Source organism: Amia ocellicauda, chromosome 7 (genome assembly GCF_036373705.1).
Source record: "Amia ocellicauda isolate fAmiCal2 chromosome 7, fAmiCal2.hap1, whole genome shotgun sequence".
In the NCBI taxonomy this organism is placed as follows: Eukaryota; Metazoa; Chordata; class Actinopteri; order Amiiformes; family Amiidae; genus Amia; species Amia ocellicauda.
This window is the reverse complement of record NC_089856.1, coordinates 34331086-34341110: the sequence shown is the minus strand read 5'-3', so window position 1 is coordinate 34341110 and position 10025 is coordinate 34331086. Positions and strand designations below refer to the sequence as shown.

General features: G+C 40.3%; 1 protein-coding gene across 3 annotated transcripts; it reads left to right on the top strand.

The window, feature by feature from the left end:
* The first annotated feature begins 2948 nt into the window (after window positions 1–2948).
* On the top strand, window positions 2949–9611 carry fam124b (family with sequence similarity 124B). Of its 3 annotated transcripts, none has more exons than XM_066709326.1 (4): window positions 2949–3089; window positions 4667–4698; window positions 5283–5839; window positions 7918–9611. In XM_066709326.1, exons 1-4 carry the CDS (start codon window positions 3016–3018, stop codon window positions 8623–8625), a joined length of 1371 nt encoding a protein of 456 aa, XP_066565423.1. In that variant the 5' UTR covers window positions 2949–3015; the 3' UTR covers window positions 8626–9611. The 3 variants fall into 3 exon arrangements, with proteins under 3 accessions (XP_066565423.1, XP_066565421.1, XP_066565422.1); XM_066709324.1 differs by having other exon boundaries at window positions 5283–6028; XM_066709325.1 differs by having other exon boundaries at window positions 3020–3093; window positions 5283–6028.
* Window positions 9612–10025: the final 414 nt, after the last annotated feature.

Here is a 10025-nt window from a genome sequence, read left to right as displayed (position 1 = left end):
TTTCCCCAGTTTTTAATGTTGATGTAAATGTGTTTTTCTTAGTGTTTCGTAGCACCTTGCTGCTTGTACAGGTTTGTCAGACACAATGGAAGATAAATTGTGCTTCAAGGGTTTTGATCCAGATGAATATATTTAAAAAGAAAGGGGGTGGGAGGGGACTTTACTGATTTGCAGAAGGCAAGGGAACTGCTTTGTAGCATGCTCTATTTTATTAATTGGAGTAATTCACACTAGCTCTATGCGTCTTTTGGTGGGGCCTATTGTGAAATCAGTTATCAGCCCAATAAATATTGCTTGTTCCTTTTGATATTAGGTTCTTCCAAATGCAGTTCACCATGGGTTCGGTTTTTTCTGACATTTTAAAAGGAACCAAATTAACACAATGTTTTAATGTGTATAAATTTGTAAAATAATTGTTATTGTACTCACTGCCGAAGTGGATTGTACAGGGCCTTGTTTTCATCGCATTAAATGTAGAAAAAGGAAATTAATTAAATGGCTTTACTGTTTTTTTTTTTTTAATTAACACATTTGGTAATAACTGCAAATCAAACTTGATTATATTTTGGTACTGAAAAATAAAGTAACCAGAGGTAGATGCATCTCATAAACCACTTTCAATTAGTAATTTGGGGTTTGTAAGAGCAACTAGTGCGGAACTGGTGTTAAAACTACAATTGGATATTTGTTTCCTTCTCAGACTGAACAAAAATGTTTTTCCCCCTCACAAATGCAATGACTGTGACAGGTTTTTAGTTTGTAAAGTAATGCAGAAAAATGTGTATTGTATTGACCACCTGTTTATTTTACAACATCAGTCTTTAAATTGGGCGTTGCTGAGGTTTTTCTATTTAGTGTCTTGGAAATTGAGGGATATTTATGGCATGCCGTTGTGACATTTAATCCATAATTTCTGATATCAAGAATTACATTTTTTTTTTTTTAGATCAAGAATTACATTTCTGATATCCAAAATACAATTTCTGATATCAAGAATGATCTGGTATTTTTGATATCAACAATTGTATTTTGGATATCGAATTTAATTCTTGATATCAAAAATGCATACTAATTAGCATCCGTTGACTTGTAACTTAACCCTTTACACTCCGCCCCATTATTTTCAGATCATTATAAATTCATGTATCAAATACGAAGCGGTGTCTGACTCGTATGTAGGGTCTTGCTGGCCTGAGCTCCAGGCTGGCGCAATCGGCCATTTGTCACAGTGTACAGGACTGATGCATCTGCTCGAGTCTGTGTTTGTACTGTCAGACGATCAGCCCTTCAGGCCATAACTTGTTCTTTCATTTGATATACGATAAATGCATACGGTACAAACTATCAAGGAAAAGAAAAAACACTTATAAGTAAGTGTGCGGGTATTCTTTTCTTTTTATTTGATAGGATCTTTTTCGATACCCAGCACCTTTTAAGATATTGATGTGCGTGTGTAATCTTTTTTCTACTATCCAGGAGAAACGCACAAATAAACTGGCAACAGTGCCGAGTGTGTTTACAGTGAACAGGCAGTGTCACACATTAAACAATGACAGGATGCCAGTCTGAGAGATCAAGTACTCACATCTACTGGGGACTTTTCCCAAGCAGGGCAGTGAATATAACACGGAAAGCAGCCGAAACCAGATGCTAATTAGTATGCATTTTTGATATCCAAAATACAATTTCTGATATCAACAATTGGCAGTTAATTCTTGATATCAGCAATTGTATTCTTGATATCATCAATTATGGATTAAATGTCTTGCCATAGATATTCTGAGATAGTTACATCACAAATCTATGCTGCCACTTCTGCTACAAACCTAATGCCTTACTTTGAAACTTGTAAGGAGACACTTAAGATTAATATCTATTCATGCATGGTTCCACCTTTGTAATTAAACCCATCCACAGCTCTCAATTGACTTAAATATGTCATTAAATATTGTTATGTATACTTAATTGTATTTTTCCAGAGGGATAAATACTGATTTTAGTCTAGAGAAAGGGGTTTGCGCCTTGTTTTGACTCCTTTCAGTCAACTGACATTTTTGAATCTCCTCTGAATTGGTGATCCACAAGCTGGAAAGGTGTAAAAACGACTGAAGGAAATTAACCACACAATAACAGTTTCAAATGAAGCTTGTTGGGGGGTGTTATTCAGAGTTGTTTCTGCTTGGAAGATTCCCCTTGTTTTGCAGTAAAATACATTTCTGAACGGACAGCTTTGTGTGAAGTGATCTCAATGTCCAGTCAGGAGTTTGCACATTAAAGATAAAGGTGAGCCACCTGGGAGCTCACAGCCCATTATCTGAGTTATGCAAGTGTGAGAAGTGAGGCTGTTCGTTCTTTTTGCTGAGGCACTGCAACTTTTTTTGATGCAAGCCAAAACTATTAAAAATAAGTTGTGTGTGCTCAAATCGGTGTTCTTGATCAGAGGAATCACACGCATGTAACCAGACAGTGCTACGCTGCCTATTCTGTATCCCCTATATACGTGTAGCTTCAGTCATTGAAAGAAGCAATGCATCCACCCCGAAGAAAACTAAAACAACAACGCAGTATTATGCAGACGTATTTCTAAAGCCAGTGCATGTTGGCCGGCTCCAGAAAGGAGGTGGGCCCTGCGCATAACGTGCACAATCCATACGACACCCCCAGTCAAACGCAGTGCATGGGCACCGTCAGTAAATTCGCTGCAAAGCCACTAACCCCGTCTCACTCTGCCATCGGGCGCACATGTATGACCGCTGGCTGGTAGGGTGTTTTCTCCCTAGCTTGCAGGGCCAGTCCCGTTTCCCGTCCCCGTCCCCCGCTCCCCGCAGGGCAGGCCGGAGCGGCTCGGCGGAAACCGGGACAGCAGTCCATTTCGCCCGAGTCGGTGACGTCACGGCGTGGCGATTCCCCTTCCCGGAGAAAGAGCGGAGCAGCGTTTCCATCTGCCCGCCTGCGAGGACCATGTCTTCCGGCGAGTGACTTTGATACGAGACCCCGAGAGGCCTTTGTAAGAGCATGCTGCGGAAGGGAGCTCGGCTGCGGCCCGGGATGGATGAGGAATGCGCGGACTCCGGAGCAGAGACTGCCGAGTAGGTGAAGTCGGGGCTCGGGTTTGTTTGGCGGTATCTAGGCGTGCTCTATTGTGTCGTGTAGTAACTAAAACAAGCACAAGTGAGCGCAGCCAGGCCAGCACACGTTTAATTGCAGCTTTCCTAAAGGATGTAGCCTCTTTGGAAACTATCTCGCATAACTGTGCCCATTTGTACGGCTGTGTTGTGCTGTTCCTTAAAAACAAAGATGCACAAAAGTCTTGAACGTGAACCAAAAAGTGATGCTTTATTGATTGCACTCGCATCTGCGTTTATTTAACGCAAACGCATAACAGGTGTGTTTTCTTCCTGGGAAAGGAAAGGGTTCTGGGTAACCGTTGTATCACATTTCCTAAAGCAAGTCGCATTACAGTGGATTGGGATGTATGGGAAGTAGTAGATCGCATGTCCTGAAAGACCTCGTTTGGGTCGGAGCATGTGCTTGAAATGCACCAAACAGCCTTTCTGCGTTAAATGCTGCGACTGATCTTTCAAATCAAAGGATTAAGAAGATTGCAGTTTTGTCTTTGTTAAGAAAGCTGTCCACATCATTTACTTTCTCGCTACACTTTGGGTGACATTAAACAGACTGGCCTGCAAAGTGCAAACAGGGGTTGTCTTGGTAGTCTGAGCTATGTAACACCTCTGAAAGCTGGAGGCTTTATAAAGAAGGAGAACTGTGCCCCCAACTGCTTTTCCTTGCTTGATATTTTAAGGTGACGCCCCAACAAATGTGCTTTATTTAAACAGCACAGGTCTAATCTATGCCAGGGACAGGGCTGGAGAGGGTCTATGTTTTCTATGTTTAGAAAATGGTAGGTGCACAATCTAGAACATCTAGGTACAGTAGTTTGATTAGTGCATCATTGAACATCACAAGCTGAACAAAAATAAATACCCTATGCAGCAGAACATTCATTGTTTGCAGAATAGCTGCCGAAATACTTTTTCACAGTTTTAAAGCAAGAAGCATCAAACACATGAAACATAGAGCTGCAACCTGACTATGTGTTCTACAATGAATACATATACAAAACTAACATAGATAGGCAGTACACCATCAAGACAAAAGGCTTCATAGAAATAAACCGTTAGAGTGTAGAACTGGAGCCATTGATGTTATAATGTATTACTGACCAACAGTATTCTGAAGACTCCATTACAATCTCCCTCCAAAGCTTTTCAGAAAGTGATGTATACATGGAGAACATGGTATGTGATGTGAAACAAACTGCAAGAAGTTTATTATTCAATAAAGTTTTATAGTAGTGTGCTGTGGGGGTCTTGGGATTTCAACCAGCTGTTCCTCATTGGAGCTGGCGGTTGGAGCCTGAATTGCAGTTTTCAACTTCAAACACTTCATTACACCTGAACCGAGTTAATTGAGTGAATGCTAATCTCAGGACTGCAGGAATGGTATGAATGTTGTGGAAAGGCTTGGCTTTAGAAATCTCCGTCTTATATCCTGTCAGGCCAGCTTGTAGTGTCTGAATGTTATAGTTTTGTTTTTTCCCCTTTCCGGTTTTACTAAGTAACTATTATTATTATCAATAATTGAGGCTTTATTTTGTTCCTAGATCTGACTGCAGTAAAATGTCTTCAGCAAGCAGTAAGTACAGTTTTGTTTGTTATTTTGCTATTTATGTAATGCTAGATTGTAGTTGTTCAAGTTACCCATATTTTTGTAGTATTGTGAAGTCAATAATAAAATAAAAATCTTCTTAATCTTTTTTTTTTTTTTTTAATTCAAACTTATTTGCTGGCTGTCTAATTATTAGCGTTTATCATGAATGAGACTTATTCAGCATGATTTTCAAAAGTTAAGTGTTTTTAAGTGATTTTGTGTAAGTGACCAAATCACTTACTTGATATAAAGTTGCAGAAAGTGGATACAGGATTTCATATAACCCTCTTGAAAGGACTTTATTCATTGATCAGAATGAAATTGTGGACGTTACTTGGCAGTCGGACTCTTTGCCTCTCCTTACTGGTCTGATTCGTTTTTGTTGTACCACAGGATTGCGGTCTCACACTGTAGCACTTTTGAAATGAGTGATAAAAACCTTTCCTACATTAAGTCATGTGGTTAAAATGTAGTCGTTGAAAGTGCTGAAATCATTTAAGTGAGACTGTTTGCTTTTTAGATTTTGTTTATTTACAAGTCTTCTAACATGTCTCTCTCTACATTGAAAGGTGACTTCATTGTTGTTCAGAGCCGGGATGTGCTGCTGATGACCATGCACCTTCTGTCCAACCCGGGGGAGTCGTTCCTTCTGCAGCAGACCCTCGATAGTCTCCTCAAGTGGGTCAGCCCAGGGCTCCATCTCTTCCATGTGTCCGAACGCGCGGCTCCGGTCAAGGACTTGGAGAGGCACCACCGGAAGAAGGGCCCTGTATACCCCTCCCTGTCCGTTGTTCTGTTCCTCCACGAGGACTATGGGGAGGAGCGCATCTTGCAGGTGCAGGACTTCTTCCAGCACCCGCCCTGGCAGTACCACCACAGCGAGAGCTCCGGCGGCAAGATCCTACCTTACCTCCTCTCCAGCCAGGACTTCTACAGCCTGGACTCCAGCATGCCCGTGTGGGCTGTACGACCCGTCCACTACGGCAGCGAGATTCTGCGTGTGACGCTGTACTCCAGCTATGACAACTTCGAGGACACGGTGAGGCTGTACGAGACCATCCTGCAGAAGGAGGCCGCCTCGCAGAAGAGTGGGTTCTGTTGCTTCACCCTGCACTCCGACCAGACGGTGAGCGTCCAGCTGGCTCTCAAGCAGCTTTCCCTGGGAGTGTCCGTCGACCTGAAGGAGTCGGCGGTGCTGCAGTTCAGAGTGCGAGAGATCGGCCAGCTCGTGCCCCTACTCCCCAACCCCTGCGTTCCCATCAGCAGCACCAGATGGCAGACCGAGGATTACGATGGGAATAAGATTCTCTTTCAGGTGCTGTCCTTCTGCATTCTGCAGCCTGTCCTGTCTTCAGGGAAGAGGGTGTAAATATTGCACCCTGTTTTATAGCCTTTGGTCCAACTTCTCAGAACTACAGGAGGAGAATTTAATCTTGTTGTCCTCCACTGTAAAAGCAATATATATTAAGTTAAACAAAGTGTTTTTTTACTCAAACATTAACTGTTTTAATCCAGGTTTTCTTTGAGGGAAAAGAATAGTGCTGTGTACAAACAGAAATGGAAGTGAAAATGGCTTTGTAGTTTATCCATAATTTAGTCAACATTTTTTTTTTTGTAGAACAGCATTCCAGACACATTTTCATATTTGAAATTTTGACATTAAGCACAGCAAAGAACCCCATGTTTATTACTTTATTGAAGTGTAATTAGGCACTAGGTTAGATCACAAGAGGATGATGATGCATAAAATGCAGAAATTACACTCAGTGTTAAGTTTTTCTAGGGGAAAGAATAGAGAAGGAAGAAAAAGTCTATGGGAACAAAACCGTATTTGTGAGAAACTACTAACTCGCAGCATGTGATAGTGAACGTGGTTGCAAAGCCTTCAGGTTCCTAAAAGAAATAAGTTAAAAAAATAAATAAATATGGACATCACATGCAACATTGCATTTTAAGTAGGAAATAATTATAATTTAGTAAGGGAGGCAGATGAACTAAAGCTAACTCTGTAATCCAGTCTTTCTCATGCATATTTCCAGTGTGCCTGGCATGTGGTATGGAGCCACGGTGGTTGTTTAGCCCAAACGAGCTGCCACATTGGGAAACAAGCCACGCCACATTGGATAGGGTACTCCATAATTTTCTTTTAAGAAAATCTCAACTGCTGAGAATTCCATCTAAATGCAAGCTTAGGCCAAACGGTGAATATACGTGTTTCTCTGGGTTTGCCCAGTCAGTGTATTTACCTCAAAACTATTTATTTTCAAAGTTAAATACTGAACTAAAGGAAGGCGGAGTCCCACCAGCTTCTCTATACTGTGAATGTTTTATAGTATTAACTGCTAGAAAGTAATGCTTGCTAGAATGAAAACTTGATATTTGTAAATGTAGGCCTTTTTTTTTTTTTAGAATATTAAACTTGGTATATCTAAGAATTTGTTGATCTTGTCAATCTAAAGCTTTTCAACTGATTCAGAAGTGCCTCAATGAATGGCTGTTTGGAATCTGCATTGTTCCAGTATTTTATTTTATTCCAGTACTTCTACAGTCATAGCGGACGTTTTTTCAGCAGTGTGGATCTTGGCATTTTGTACAGCTGATTTGGAATGAAGAGACCCACTCATTATTCATAATGTATCCCTTACAGTCTGTCAGTCTGATTCTTATGCTGAAAGCAGGAAAGTGTACAAGCAGTAAATGTCATGGTTTTTTTTTTTTATCCTGATGGGTTTCTGCAGGAAACTCATCTGTTTTAAATATTACATCTCTAAATGTTACAGCTGGCTTGTAACAACACAGATTCTACTTGCATTAATGTTTCACAGATTCGAAAATGACTGTGTAGGCAATTATATTAATCAATAAGCATTTCTCGTGTTTTTTCCTTCTTCACAGATTGCTTCTGAAGAATACAGATTAACATAAATGGCAAATTGTTGTAGAAAATCGAATTTATGATCTTTTACTTTAGGTTTCGCTTGATAAAAAACTGAAAATGTAATTGCTTATAAAGGTTTATTCAATTGCTAGTCAGAATTATAGCGTTGTTCTTTCCACACTTTGAATTGCTTGCATTATGGTTCTTTTTAAGCATTTGATCTAAAGACGGTCAGAATAGGCTAGTCTGTATAGACAGTTGGAACTCGTATCAAACATTAATAGGGAAATTACACGATCTCACAGGCTGTCTTTCTGTATTGCCAGGTTAACGTGCCCTTGCCGCCTCAGCATAAAATGAACTCTGCCTTTGAGGTGAACTGCCAACAAAGCTCAAGAAACCTGCTGAGGAATACTCTTCCCTGCACTCAGACTGTCCCCCCAAATAAATGGATGCCCAGTTCCAAAGAGCGAGGGGTGAGTAGCGCAAGGGCAGAGCAGAGACCTGGGAGGTCACCCGTCGGGCAGCAGAAAGCTGGCCTTGGTGGACTGTCTCCTAAAAATGAAAGCCAGTGCTCCGACAGCTGCTGCAGCACTCCAAAGAGCAGCTCTTGTTACTCATCCCAAAGAAGCAGCCCGGCCACACTGTCACGGTGTGACCTGTCTTACGAGGGGAGCAACACGCCCCCAGCACACTCCCACGGCGACCCGGCAGAACAGGAGCAGGCCGAGACCAATGTGGACACGGGGTTCGCAGTGCTGAATCTAGGAGCTCCTGACAGCCATGGCAAACGTATCTTCAATGGCTTAAGAAAAGACCTTTTCAACAGCCTGCTTGACACAAGGACACCAAACTGTGCATCAGCTGAACACATTAGTAAGAGATTGCCATTAAGTGCACCTTTGAGCAACTCCAGCATACAAAAATCATCTGCTTTAGGGTTTAAGAGAGAAGGCTGGGAAATACCAGAACACTGCTTGCCTCCCCTCCAAACAAAACCTCAGAATGTGCAGGAGGATGAATTTTTCATTTGAAGACCCAACATCTTGGATTCAACTGCTTCTATTTGCCCTTGTATGCACTGGTGAATTAAAATACATGTTTACATCAGTTCTTCTTAAAGACATGAAACCTGGAAACTTAATATATATTTTGTATTTCTCAAAAACGGCCCAATTTGTGTAGTTTTACAGAATCTTAAATTGAAATATGTATAACATATGCTTTTGCCAAACTGACATATTACAAGAAACCATTTGTATTTGTAGACTTTGTTACCAAGTGTCAGAATTTGTTTAAAAGCTTTAGATCAGAAATCTGATGTAAATGTCTTCAATGTCTATCAACTGTAAAACTATTTAAAGAATGTGTCGTGGGGTGAAAATAAAACTGAAATGATCATTACAAATGTGCAGTACAGTATTGTAATTACCACTCAAGATAGTAGTGGTAATCCTATAGTAATATTAATTTCCTTTACTCAAGGTCAGTGGTTTGCAACAAAGCATAGTATTTTTCTTAAGCACACATCAGAAGGCTTCTGTTGACTGGAGCCAATCGTTTTTAAGACGGAAACCATAATCTATATCATATGCATTTTTAAAGAAAGTGGAATAACAGATTAGATTTGATTCTCTAAATGCAGAGAGACGTTCCTTTACGTGGTATTTTTTGTCTTCTGTAATGCAAACATCCCCCTCCATTACAAATACAAATAGACATTTATTGCACAGATTAAATCGTCAGTATTTAAAACTGGTTTAATAGACACCATTGCATAAAATTAGAAACCTAATATAAAAATACTTTTGAACATGATTTCATTAGAGTATTTAAAGAACTCAATAGGAGTTATCAAACAAATATATTGTTTTAATTCACATATTAATTGAAATAAGCAGGTATTAAAACAGTTAAAAGACATTGAGGTACAGTTTGAGTAAATATGCTAAGCCTGTTATTTATAGGACCTGTAACCACATTTTGATCCAATTGAAATAAACATTTACTGTTGCACTAAGATCTTTATTCATCATTTGTGTCTTCTTTGAATAACTATGAAAGATAATCATTCTATATTAGAGGACGTTTTATCAGTTTAATTAGCCTATATAGTGCATTTGGGAGAAACCGTATGCTGTTGAAAGGAAATCTACCCATTTGCCACTTCTCACGGAAGTACACACGAGTATAATAACCGAACATTTTCTGTGTGTGTGAAAATATATCAAACTGAGACATGAGCTCATATTTCAGTAGTGAGGCACGCTGCTCCTGGCCGTGGAGTCGCTGCAGTGGATTGATTGGCTGACAGTCTAGAGCAGCTGACCTGTCACATGATAAGATCACTGTGTAGCATGTGATTGATTTTATTGCAAGATGGCTCAGAGGGAAGTGCATCAGTCAGGATGGGACTCAAAGCGGTGCGTTATTT

What these genes read in the sequence shown, in the direction of transcription:
- fam124b (XM_066709324.1), top strand. Translation starts at nt 3,016, where the DNA reads ATGCTGCGGAAGGGAGCTCGGCTGCGGCCCGGGATGGATGAGGAATGC. An exon ending in TCCGGAGCAGAGACTGCCGA is followed by an intron (nt 3,090 to 4,666) that starts GTAGGTGAAGTC and finishes TTTTGTTCCTAG; the next exon opens with ATCTGACTGCAGTAAAATGT. An exon ending in TAAAATGTCTTCAGCAAGCA is followed by an intron (nt 4,699 to 5,282) that starts GTAAGTACAGTT and finishes CTACATTGAAAG; the next exon opens with GTGACTTCATTGTTGTTCAG.